Source organism: Tetrao urogallus (assembly GCF_951394365.1).
Source record: "Tetrao urogallus genome assembly, chromosome: 25".
Classification (NCBI taxonomy): domain Eukaryota; kingdom Metazoa; phylum Chordata; class Aves; order Galliformes; family Phasianidae; genus Tetrao; species Tetrao urogallus.
In genome coordinates, this window is record NC_136838.1 from 5,011,218 (window position 1) to 5,024,469 (window position 13,252).

The following is a 13,252-nucleotide window of genomic DNA, read 5'->3' on the forward strand; positions in this document are numbered from 1 at the left end:
GTTTGGGGCACTCAGCTTGGGGCAGTGCAGCACTGCGTCTGCTCTGAGCTGTGAGCGTCGCTGATGCCACATGCAGAGAGTGGATGGGGTCAGGGAGATGTTTGGTGGCATGTGTGGGATGCAGTGGGCAGGGAGGGATGCGCTGGGCTTTGCTTTGGTAAAGAACACAATTTCTGCAGTGCTGACTGGGCTGGCCTGGTGTTTTTGAAATAGAGAGAACTCTGAGGGCTGGGAGGAGGCTTGCGCTCCCATTGCTGCCCTCTGCAGCCTCACTGATGGGAGCTGGGAGCTGTGTGACTGAGCAGGGAGCAGGGAGAGCCAACAGGCAGACAGCAGTTTGCTCTGGTTGTTGTGCTGGCATTGATACTGCATCCCCAATTTAATTAGCAGTGGCTGTCACACCTATTTGTAATGTCCCTGGTCTGTGCTTGCCTCTGACAGCCACAAAAGGAACCCCAGTACATCATTCTGCACTCTGGGACCCTGTGAGCCCCTCTTAATTCTGGCTGCAGCCTCTGCTTGTTTCTCAGATCACCTCTGAGACAAAAATGTGAAGAGGTTCCCAGTGGTCTAATCCAGATTTTTCTATTTTGTAGAGTATGAGTGTTTCTGCTGTTTTCACAAGGCAGCACTGAAGCACGATGGCTCAGACTAGCACAGAGTGCACAGCAGAGCTTTGTAATCCTCAAAGGGCAAACCCAAAGCTGCTCTCTGCAAAGCTGCTCTTTAGGGCTGGGTACATATGGGAACTTCTTGTTTATCCTCACTTCTCTTATAGTTCTTTACAGTTCAGCCTTGAAGAGTTAATGGGACCGAAAAAGATTAAAATGCCCCTTCATGCTGCCTGTCCTGATGGTTTCATGCCCTGATGTGCATCAGGAAGCTTCAGCAGCTTTGCTGTCCCCTTAGTCCTTTCAAGGCATTTCATCACTGTACAATCTCTCCTACCTGGCTTTGCTCCAAAAGGTGGACAAACCCTGGGTTTGACTTTTAATCGGGGTAATGGAGAGCCAGAAGGGTTTGGTACAGATGTGGGAGCGCGGCGCTCTTCCTCAACGCTCTCCTCTTCCTCCCCTGCAGGTGCTGACGCCGCTGGGCGGGCGCTGTGAGTGCTGTGAGCGGAGCCGTGGGGGGGGCTGAAGGCCGACACAGAGGATGAGGATCCTTCCCAGCCCTGGGATGCCTGCGCTGCTCTCCCTCGTGAGCCTCCTGTCCGTGCTGCTGATCGGTTGCGTAGCTGAAAGTAAGTGCTCTGCCATGACCTCACCCCTTTCCTTCACCAGTAGTTCACCTCCCATGGTGGATGGCAGCAGAGCTGGTTGTAGGGCTTGGAGCCAGCAAACATCGCCCCAACATTTCAGCATCATGGAATTGCTTAGGACTTGACAATGCCTGCAAATTTTCCAGCATCTTTAGCATTGCACTGGTGCTTCCCTGTTGTTCCTGAGACTCCGTAGGGCAGCCAGGCCCTGGTACCTGCTTTGAGTATGGGGCAGATGCTGGGACTGCCCAACAGCCAGGGAGAAAGGGAGGGAACGGCCTGCAGCTCTGTCTGGAGCCTTCCTCCAACCCCATCCCCACCCAGTGCACCCCATGGTCCTCACTGACTCTTCCCTTCCAGGCATCCTTCAGACACCAGTGACCGTTGTCACATTACCAGCCAGGGCTGGATTCAAAATTGCATCTGTAGAAAGAGCATTATGTTTCTCCTCACGAGTGAACCAGTTCCCTTCTAACACAGTTTTTAGCTTTGCTGCCTTTCAATTCTTGCTTGATAAAACGAAAAGGGGAAGAAAAAAAAAAGAAAATCTTCAGCAACTCAATGTAATGTCGACATGAAGGCTGATCGCTCAGGATCAGTGGGGAATAGACTCTTCCAAGCTGATTGAATTATGACTTTTTTTTCTTCCCCAGCAAAGCTGCTTGAAGCTGGTGAGAGGGCTGCTCTGGTCAGCAGAGCCCTTGACAGCTTTTACCGTAATCAGTTGGTTATCAGGGTTTATGAAGAGGGCACGGTCACTGGGGATTGAGTGGGATCCTCGACCTTTTGTCGCTGGAAAATTTTGGTGAGCAGTGCTTTCTCTCTCCTTGCAGTAGGCGAGCAGAGATGTGCTTGCCATTACTTTAGTCAGGAATTTCGTTTGCAGAGAAATGTACATGTGCAAAAAGATAATATTTCCTTTTGTGCTGATCGTTTTATATGCCTGGGAGGTGAGCCAGACTCAGGTAAGTTTGATATAGGGCCACTTTGCTGGTGTGTAGCTTTGCGTCATTCTGCACCTGAGACGGCGCTGCTGCCGTTCCTAATCTGTCCACAGGACTTCATCTGGAGCTGCCTGCCCTCAGCACTGGGAGCAGCGCGCTGTGGGGCCGTGGGGATCCTGCTGAGAGTGGCAGCATTTGTCCGGATCCCAGCTGGGTGTTGAGGCTCTTTGTGAACACTCCGTGTCAGGGCTGTGAGGTCCCAGTCCCGCTGCTGTTCGCTGTGACATTCCTGGGCACATGGCTTTGTCCTCTGTTTTCTAAGCAAGCAATGCAGCTATGTGGGCGCAGATGGAGAGTTCATGTGTGAGCAAGTGCCTCTTGATATGAGCACAGCCCTGATTCTTCTGTTGTGCTGTCTAAACTCCTCTGAGAACTGGGCATTTCCTTCCTAAATGTGCTCCAGGCCCTATGTTCCCAGTGCTGGAAGTGGGCACTCTGCAGAGTCAGGGCTTCTCCAAACCATTGCTGTGCGCCCTTGGTGTCTGGGTTTTCCCAGGAAGGAATCAACATCTTCTGCCCCGATCCTCTGCAGGGTGAGGTTTGCTGTCTGGCTGTTGTGGGCATCTTTGGTGGAAATGCACCCTCAGGAGGGGCTGATGCTGGTCCAGCACCAGTTGTGTGGCCCTGCTGCTTTCTGACACCTTGCTGCTAGCAGCCAGGCTTCTCTCTGTAGTTCTGCAGTGTCGTTGGATTCTGAGCAATGATGTTTAGAGGGGCTGTTGAATTCTGTGCCAGGCTGGGCGGCAGCATCCCAGTTCGTCTGCCCTGCTCCCTGCTGAGGGATATAAACAGCAAACAGCTTTGTCTGTCACAACTGCAGAGGCTGCATGAGGAGCTGTCACTGTTCTGACAATGGCCTCTCCCATCAGATGGCCCTGGGCTCTGTCACGCTGCCTCTTGCTTAATCTCTTGGCCAGCATCCATTCGGTCGCGCTTGCCACGATGCTGACCCCATTTCCTGCTCCAGTTCATCCTGAGGGGCTGCTGGGGTCACACAGCCCCTGGGGCAGTGCTAGGAGATGCCAGCTGTGTTCCCACTGCGGTAGAAGTTCCTGTTGCAAGTGGGAAGTCCCCCGTAGCTTGCAGCACCCCACAGCACCCTATAACTCACTGTAGCATCTGTAGCACACCACAGCACTCTACTACAACACCCCATAGCTCCCTACGGTACCCTTCAGCACCCTGCTGCAAAGCTGGGGGCTTGAACTTGCCTGCTGTTCAGCACAGCATCGGAGAAGCTGTGGCCTCTGCAATCAGAGGGCCATTAAAATATTTCCCTTGCTTCCTGGGCTAATTGATCTCAGTCAGTGATTGAAACCTTTCTATGGCTGGAACGTTCTATTTAAAGGAAACTGCTATTTAAATTAAAAAACCAAACCACACTGCTTTTTGCATGCTGTTCTTACTTGAGAAGCTTCCATTGTTTCTCCCATACAGCCAAGGGCAGCTGTAGAGCTGGGAGTTGCTGTCTCTGGGGGCCCTGCCTGGACGGAGCAATGTCACCATTTTGTTACAGATTGATGTGGCTGTGCATTGGAGGGCTTAGAGAAAACCAAACAGCTGAGGTCAGGCTGTGGGTCCAGGCTGGAGAGCAGTTCCTGGCTCACAAGCAGAACCAGAGTGTCTCTGTGTCCAGGCCACGCACCCTGCCTGATCCTCAGATCTCTGCGGTGAGCAGTGAGCACCGTGCAGCATCACGCGCTGTGGAGGCAGAGCCAGCCCAGCCTTGCTGGCTGCAGCAGGACAAGCTGCTCTCCTGCTTCGGCCAGGCGGCAGTCAGGTACCCCCGTGCCACCCGCAGGAACGAGCGCTCCCTGTAAGTGCTCCTCCATTGCAGATAAAAAGCCACTTACTGTATAGAAACGTGGTAATTTTTATAACTGAAATCAGCATGCTCGCTGTTTTCAAGTGGATTTTTCCCATTGATTAAAGCTTTGCGTTTTACAGTAGTGCTTTGCTAATTGGTACTTTGCATACACAGGGCTGGTGTGTGTGCTCTCCGCCCCAGCAAAGATTTAATAGCAGATGCAGCAGCAAATGTTACTTATTACTTAGGTTTCCTTCCTTTTATAAATCATGTTATAGAACACTTACTAGCAAGCTAGTATTACCATAAATAATTAAAGCTAAATTGCAATTGACAAAATAAAAGAATAAAGCCTCTTTTATGGTGCATTCCCCTGACTTTCTTCCCTTTTAATTGCCCTTGTTCCATCGTTAATTTGGAGAGCGCAGTAATTCACGCCGGGCGCGTGCGTGGGGGCTGCAGTGTGCAGCTGGCAGCAGATGGCAGCAGGGGCTGCTCTGCACATGGGGCTGTAGTGGGGACAGGGAACACGAGGACAGAGAACACGTGCAGAGGGATGGAGAGGAGCCCACACGGCCCAGTTTGGGCTGTGCTGTGTGTTGGGAACAACAAGCAGAGGTGCAGAGCTGTGCTCAGTGTTCAGCTCCCCTTCCTCACAGGAGTGATTCCTTTCCTCTGTGTCGTATCTCCTGGGTTCTGGAAGTCATGGCTTTGTCTGCTGTTGTCCAGAACAGCAGCTGTCGATGTCAGATGGCTGTAAAAATCGAGGAGGTTCTGTCTTAGGGCTTGATGGACATGTTGAGATGACGACAGCAGGAAGGTAATGTTCCTCTGCTTTGTGTGAGAGCTGCTCCATCTCAGCCTAAGCCTGACTGATGGCGAAGCAGCAGTGCTGTCCATGGAGATGGAAGGTGGCACAGTGTGGTGAAGCTGAGCTGCCCCACAAGCACTTGTGGCAGTGTTTGCATTCGTGATGCTGTAGCCCCGCTGTGGAGCTGGGCAGTTGCTGCAGAACGGCCCTTTCACCTCAGGGGTGCAGGCAGGACTCTGAGCATTGCTCCTGCGGAAGAGGGCTCTGAGCTGTACCCTCCTGGGATGCAGTGACCCCACTTCCCTCTCCTGCCCCACTTGCTGCTTGTGTTTCTTTGTAGCTGAGGGGTCTCCTTGTGTCCTTTCCTTTGCTGCCTTCTCCGTCTGCCAGCTGCGATTCAGCCTGCGGTTGCTCAGGGTTCTGGACTAGTTGTCATCCCACTCAAGGACACCGAATTGAGCTTCTGTGTCACCTTGTTTAAGTGCCTGATTAAATTAAACCTTGCCTGCCTGGATCGAGTGATGTCATTTTCATTCTTTTTTTTTTTTAGGTAACTTAAATTGGGAAGTTTTTGTTCCTACAGGACCAGGAGAGGAAGTAAATCATCTTTTGAAAGAGCTTCCTTGGGGGCAGGGGAATGTCACCTCCTGGGTCCCAGCTGTGCCCCATTCTGCAGACACTGATTACATTAATCTCAGCCGAGGTGCACCTGGGGACAGAGCAGCCAAGGCTGTTTGGGATGCAGCCATGGGTGTCTCCTGGTGAAGGAGCTTTCCCTGCTAGAGGTTCTTGCTGCTCAGCTTCATTGGATGGCTCAGGCAGGGGAAAAGAGCATCTGTTTGTTGTGTGAAAATCTCATCTGCGAGGTGTTTGTGATGGAGAAAATGTCTATCTTCACCATACCAGCGTGCCAAAGCCAGGGCTTTTCATCTGCACCAGACCTCTCCAGGAAGGTAGTGCCTGTTTCTCTCTGACCTTGCCCTCTGGGTGTGCTTTTCACCCACGCGCTTCTCACATGTGCTGCCGGGAAGGATGGCAGCTTTGCTGTCTCACTGGGTCACATCGGCTGTTTGGAGCGGTCTGTGTGCTCGTGTCTGTTCAAGACCATCTAGATGTGAGTCTTCTGGGTCACTGAAGGGAATCTGTGAGGGTATTCCCAGCTTTCTGTGGCCTGGCAAGCTCAGTGTTATTCTTAGAAGGCAAAGCAGAGCGCTTTTCAAGGTCACCCAATGAGAGGAATGTCGTTCTTTGGTGTGCGTGGGATGGAATCTGGGCTCAAATTGGCCTGCAAGACAGTCTCCAAAGAACAGTTTTATTTACTTCGTGCCACTCCCCCCCCCAGTCAAAGATGTTCTTTTGCAGCGCAGTTGGTCCCAGTGCCCACCTGAGGCAGCTACGGTGCTCCTGCAGTGCAGCTGCCTTGAATTCTGGAGGATGTTGAGGTTCATGAAAGCAGTCAGATTTTGTGCCATCTGCTGCACATGGAGGAGCTGAAGCAGTCAGGAGCATCCTGTCGGTGGCTGCACCTCCTCAACCCTCCGTCCCTCTTTTGGCACATCTGGGTATTCTTGAGCAGGAACTTCCATTGCCGTGGTTTTGTCTGGTGTCCTCAGTTTCGGCGTTGGTTTGTGGTTCAGCAGTGCTGAATGGTTGCAGAACCACCGCCTGCCCCATCTGAGGGCACAGCGGAGTGGAGCAGCTGGGAGGAGATCTCTGCTAACCCAGACGTGCTGGGAAAGGGCATTATAAAAACATGCTGGAACATCCACTGCTAAGACTCTGAAAGGTGACATCTCAGTGATTCAAGCAGTTGACATGAAGGAATATGGACTGACCTCCTTGTTTTCATAGTGCCATTGTGCAGAGGATTTTCAGCATGTCCCTTCACACTTACTGCAGGCACAAAGCATTGCACTTTCTTATAAGCTGGGTTTAAACCAACGCCACGCTTGTTTCATCTGGAACGCATAAAATAATGCCTGTTTCCTTTTGAGGCCGAGAGGAAAAGTAAAGCTTTAAAAAAGAAAGAAATAAATAGGAGCTGCAATGGGTTCAGCTTTCCACAAAGTTTCTCCGAAGTCCTCCAAACCTTAATTGAGTCAGGAGCATAAAATTGAGAAGGGGAGAGAGAGAGAGAGAGCGCGTGGAGTGGCGCGAGCAATTTGAATAATTTATTGGCCTTTGAAGTTGCAAGAGAAATTTCAGCTGCCTTGGGGAGTAATTTCTCCCATCCTGAAAGGGTTTCTCCTTATTTTAAACTCATTCAGAGGATGATAGTTTTGCATTTTCTGCATAATTAATGAGCATAACTCCCCTCCACGCTCACACGACCTCTGAAGAGTGTCGGGGTGATGAAACTTGGTGGTTTTTTTAATTAATAAAGTCAAATTAGTTTGACTGCGTCCTCTTCCTCCCTCACCTCCGACAGAATTTGTGGATTTATTCATAAATTAGGCGGGGTATCCTTTGCAATCCTTACCCTGCTTTGGATTTGTGTAGTGAGTTTCTAAAAGGCCCGGTGTGGGATTTTCCCATCCTGCTGTTGGAGATCCCTCTCACATCGCCACCCTTCCGGCTGCTTTTCCTGTCTGCAGGATGCAGCCTGCTTGGTTTGAGAGCTGTCTGTGTCCTTCCTTCGTTGTGAAGGCTGTGATGCTCCTCTTTCTGTGGGTGAGCTGCTAACGGTGGGTAATTCCAATCACGGCCTTCCCCTGAGCGTTTTCTGCCTGGTGCCGTTCCTTGCATCTCCTGGCAGGAATCAGATGTGGACAGAGAGGTGTCCTGCTGGAAACAAGCTCCCCTTCCTCAACCACTGTCATTGACAGAGGACTTTAAGGGTTCCTTGTTGTTGCTTTTCCATGTTTCCATCTCCCTCTTTCACGTTTTTCTGGCTGACCTGTCCTGGAATCCATCAGCTCCGTGCTGTTGTTGGTTCTCAGCGCTGTTGTTGGAGTCTCCCTTTTTTCTTCCCGTGTGTTGATGTGTACAAATCTGAAGGGTTATTTTGTGGTTGAAACAGAAATTGTAATAACTCATGGTAGGAGCCAAAGTTTGTGATTCTTACATGTTTCAGCCATTAGTCATGGCTTTATTGGGTTTTGTTTTCAGAATCTCCCATTCTTGAGCTCCCTTCGCATCCCAGGCTCAATACTGATGAGCGATTCAAGCTCACAGTGTGCTGTTAAGATGTGGAATAAGGTGTTTCAAGCTTGTGTGTCCATAATTTCCTTATGTTTCTTAGAAAATATGGGCTGAAGTCTGTTACCAGAGGCTGGGTGGGAATGAGATAACAAGCTTTTGAAAACATCCCAAATCCTGTGCTCCAGGAATTGCGCTTTGTCCTTTTCCTGCAGGTGAGGAGACTTCCTCTCTTGCCTGAAAGAAAGAAACACTGCTTACATTTCTGGGGAATACATGCTTCAAAATATTACCAAAACAACAGCTAAGATGTTGGAACTATAAGCTGCTTATGGAAAGGAAGTGGAAGCGAGATAGCTTTTATTTACACGAGGAAAAGAGTTTTATCAGACAATGTTGTATTTATCTGGTGTGCCTTCATCCCCCGGTGCTTGTATTAGCCAGCAGATCATGATGGGCACCATTATTCAGCCCTCCTGGGCAAGCTGTGCAAGGCCAGGGGCCTCTCCTTGTGTTTATGTTTTGCAGAAGTCTTTGTCATATCACTAAATCGGGGATCAGAATTGACCTCTCTGCTCATATCCTTGGGGCTTCTGGCACTGCACTTCCCCTGAAACGCCGTGAGATGCAGCAGCTTGCAGCAGTGTGTTTTCCCCATTGCTGCTGATTTTGCTGTCACTTTTCAGCAGATCAGGACCTCTGCTGGGCTAAATTAAGCTGGCACGATCCCCAAGGACTTGGGATCCTTGTGTATTTAGCTTTCTCTTCTTTCAGGCATGTGCCATGGGAGGTGGTTTGTCATGTTCTGGTATCCCCCATAGTCTCCGGCTCTTCTGGTAATTCAAGCGGAGCAGCAGAAGCTGTGTGACAGCCAAGGCCTTCCTGGCTGCCTCCTGGAGGTGAGGGTGAGTCGAGCTTTCCGAGATGCTGATGCTGGTGACACAGCTGGAGAAGCTGTCCTAGCAGCATTGCAGGGCAAGGGAGAGCCCTCCACCTTAAGCTTCTGATTTCAAACAGTCTGGGATTGCTGTCGTGATGGTGATGGACAAGGGGCCCTCATTAAGTTGCCAGGATAGCTTCTTGGGTTTCTTGTTCTGCTCTGGGTTATTATGCCTTGTTATAGGACCTGTGGACAAATATGGGATGTGATGTTGTTACAGTTGATTGAAAGCACTTGCGTACCTCCAGGGCCCAGGCCTGCCACGTCGCTGAGGCTGCGTGTGCCCCTGTGCTTGCTGGTCCCTCAGCAGTGATCCCAGGGCTGACATCCCCTATGACAGCACTGCTCTTGCTGATTGAGAGAAGCTTCCTTCTTGGCATTGCGTTGTAGTGCCAGTGGGTGAGTAAGAGCCTTGGATAGAGATGCTACAAAGATCCATCTGCACTGCCACCCACTTGCTTCTTTGGCCCTCCCAGGGAGGGAGAGTGAAGCAGCTCTGTGCTGAGTGCAGGCAGGAAGCAGGTAGAGAATCCTTTCCATGCACGTGGATGCGGTGTGAAGAAGTCCTGCTGAAATGGGGTGACTTGGTACTAGCTGCTGTTCCTAGGCGATAAGGCACAGTCCTATTCTTGAAAACTAGCATTTTAAATAGACCAGGAGGAAGGATTCTGCCTTCCTCTAGCCAGCAGGATGATGTGTTTTTTCTCACCTTGGGTGTCAGAACTAGGAATAGATTTTGGTAGCCTCCGACTCATCCTGCCTCCTCTGCTGCAGGCTTGTACCTCCTCTTCTGAAAGGTCTGTATCTGAATGCATTGCAAATAGGAGCCGTATGGATGTACCAATCCCCCAAAATGGTAAGGCTTCTGGCAAGAGCAGCGTGGCATGGTCTGAGCTGTGAGGGGTCTGCAGCCTCATCCTGGATGCAGGGAGAGGAGGGAGCTGGCAGCATGGGCAGGAGTGGAGAGGAGGGCACTGGGTGTTGGCCAGCCCATGTAGTTGTGCATGAAATGAGTTCTTGCTCTTTTTCACCTATTTTCTGCTTCTCTTAAATCCCATCCAGGGTTCCGTCTTTCTCTGCTGTCCTCCTTGCTCTGTGGGCATTCAGGGTAGGGAAAGGGGAAACTTTTCAAGTGACATTCACACTTTTCTGGCAGTGGGAAAGCCTTGTGTGCAGCCCAGACTTTCTGAGTCAGGGAAGGACTCTGATGGATCAGCACCAGGGGTGTAGCAAGGTGGAAGTATTTCACTTCCAAAAAAACATCCTCTATCTTTTTTTACCCTCCATTCCCCAACCTTGCCAGTCCCATCTCCCTGAAGGGAGCCAGGAGCTGCTGACAGTAAGAGGAAGTCTCTGTCTGAAGCCTATAATTATCCTGTCTGCCTTCCCAGAAAAGGCCAGTTGGGGAGCGAGCATGCTTCTGTGTCATGGACCAGCCCTGCATTCTACTGCCTTCCCAATTACTGCTTAATGGACTTTTTATGATGATAAGGCGACTGGGTTGGGGAGAAGTTATTGACGGGGAAATGGAGTATAATTCACTCCCTGTTTGTTTGTTCTGTCAGAAAACCTTAATTTTAATTTTATTTGTGAGGCACTGAGAAATGGCCCTGAGGGAAGAAAGAAAAAAGCAGCAGAACCTGTCAGTAAAAACCTCAGGTTTCAAGGGGACCAGAGTCTCTGCAGGACCTCCCCAGGACCTGCTTTCAGTCTCCCTCAGTCTCCCCATAGAGACCCTCGCCACGGCCTGCTCCTGTCCTGCTCCCGTTTGCAGCTCTCGCTCTTCTCGTGATGACAGATGCAAATCCTGGAGCCATCTTTCTCTTCTCTGCCCCTCTCACAAGCTCCCCTGCGCTCTGATGCTGTTGCTGTGAAATGTGTACCCTTTCCAAACATCGCATTCTTGCTCCCCACTCTCCATCTGTCTGAAATTTGGCTGCTCTCTCCTGTTTTCATCTGCTCCGTGGTTTGTCTCCTCTGTCTAATCCTCTCTTCCTTGCTTTGAGCACCTCCCTTCTCTCCATATTGCGCCATTCCTATTGCATTCTCCCCGTTGATCTCTTCTCTCCTTTCCCCCACAAACGTGTCTGTGGCTTTGCTTCTCCCTCCTGCTCCCCTCGTTTGCTCCATTGTGACAAACCGTTCCTCTGCTCCTCAGTCCCCCCGGCTGTCCGCAGCTGCTCGGCACTCCCATGCTGATCCCTGGGGCGCAGGGCATGCATCTGCCGCATGCAGGCAGACCGCAGCAGCACACGTGTGTCAACATTTCCTGAAGCAGCGAGCAGCCGCTCGGTGCAGAGCTGTGCCCACCTCACGTGTGGCCCGAGAGGTTGTTCGAGGGGGAGATGAAAGCGGGCCGTCCGGCGCTGCAGGTGGGGCAGCTCCTCGTCCTCCTGCTCGGATTGTGAGCCTGTCAGCAGTTCTGTGGAATGGAGATGGAGTTTCACTAGATCAGCAGAAAGTTTCAGCCCCAAAACCAGAGGAGAGGTGGGGGGAGAAGAGAACTTAACTCTCTGCGTGCCAGAGAAAGCCCCGTGGAGTTCCTTCTGAGAACCAGAGGCTGGTTTGGCTACTCTGAAGTCAGAAAGGTGAGATGTCCTCCTGTCGGCTGACATCACCTCGTTGTTCAGAGATTGCAAAGCTTTTGTCTGGTTTTTGCTTTTTATTTATCCCACCAAGAAATGAGAAGTCTCCGGGTTCTGCTGCAAGTGAATTTTCCTGGCTATTTTGTTTGTGTTATGGTATATAGAGGCTATAGCTGTGTGCAAGCCCATCTGTGGTGCTGAGTGCTGAGCAGATCTGTGCTGAGACCCTCCTTCGCTCCACATTGCTCACCGTGTCTGGATGCAGGCAGGCAGGTGTGAAGAATGAGGGCTGTCACTGCACGGCGGGTGGCAGATGGAGGTGCCAGAGGGGTGGGAGCCCAAGGTCAGTGAATGTGCGTCAGAGCAGGAGATCTGGATCCCGATTGTGGGAATCATCTGGAGCCTGGGAGAGCAGGTCGGGGTGTGCTGACGCTAACGGCTAAATGACACTGACTGTAAGGGGCCTAACGGCCTCATCTTTTACCCTTGTAAAAGGCAGAAGTACAGATGTTTGTGTGTGTATAATGTTGTATACGTATGTGCACAAAGAAATGATGTTTTCTGATCTGTTGAGTATTATTGAGCTGGGGTAAAGGATGACACTGCCTAATGTACCCCAGATCTTTGGTGGTGCAGGCATGCTCTCACAGCGAGCAGCTCAGCACCACGTTGTTGCAGATTGACTGGGAATGGCGGGCAGAATGGCACGGCCTTGTGTATTGGGGAGGGCTGTGGTAAGCCAGCTCGCGAAAAGAAAATGGTTTACTGGCTTTGCTTTTGCTTTTGCCTTCTTTCCTTGGCAGTCTCGGGTACAGCCTTGGGTCATTGGGACTGGTCTGTGGGCGTCCACCAGTGCTGGACCAGGGGCACTGAAAATGGAAGCAAAACCATCTAAAATACGTGTTTTGTAACTGGCTTTCTTTTTTCTCCATGGATTGCTGCTGCTGCATGCGAGGGACCCTTTCATCCAGGCTCCTGCTGTTCTGTGTGTTGGGGCCAGACAAAAGAATGAGTGGTTTGTCTTTATTTGCCATCCAATGTCGAGGTGCTTTCCCAGAAGCAGTGTGGGGGGCTGTGGCAGTGGGGTGATGAGCACTGAGGTGAGTTTTGCTGTCTCACATCAGCCCAGATTCCCTGAGCCAGCGCCAGAGGCATTTGAGCTCAGGATGGTTGGGAGGATGTTTGAGTATTGATCTGGAAAGCTGACGTGAAGTGCTTTGAGAATCAATTTTGTCACAGAAAAACCCAGGGAAGTCAATATTTCCCCACTGTGCCCTGTCTCCTGCTGTCCTGCTTTTGGGGTGGCTGAGGGCTGGCCTTCCTGCAGGGCTGGTGGTGGCCGTGCTGGTTTTACACAGCCCTCTCTGCTGCCGGCGCTTTGTTCCATCAGCCACGCTGCTGTGAGTTCTCCCTTCAGCCCTCCGGGCAGTGACTCCTAGTTGGAGTGTACTGGAGGACCATGGAGAAAGCTGCTCTCACCCCATGGCGTAGTCCCTGGGGCTAAAGGCATCCCCAGCCTCCTTGTCCCTCCATAGCCCAGCAACAGGAGGAGCAGCCAGGCCTGCCTGGAGGCCAGCAGGGAGAAGGGTCAGCAGGTTCAAACTGCACCATTTTTTCTCCCCCGCGGTAGTTGGCTCAGTTATGTTCAACCTCTTTGTGTTTCTGCCTCTTTCCCAGCGCTCAGAGCACCTCCAGGTTCCCCTTCC

At 51.2% G+C, this 13,252-nt stretch overlaps 1 protein-coding gene across 4 annotated transcripts in view; it reads left to right on the top strand.

Annotated features, from left to right (window-relative positions):
- Positions 1–1,155: 1,155 nt before the first annotated feature.
- PTPRS (protein tyrosine phosphatase receptor type S) overlaps positions 1,156–13,252 on the top strand; it is a gene marked incomplete at both ends in the record, with an annotated part of 86,057 nt that continues 73,960 nt past the window's right edge. For all 4 annotated transcript variants that reach the window (XM_079546706.1, XM_079546707.1, XM_079546708.1 and 1 more), the window contains one exon: positions 1,156–1,243. In XM_079546706.1, the coding sequence (XP_079402832.1) occupies positions 1,156–1,243 (88 nt within the window). The remainder of the gene's footprint in view (positions 1,244–13,252) is intronic.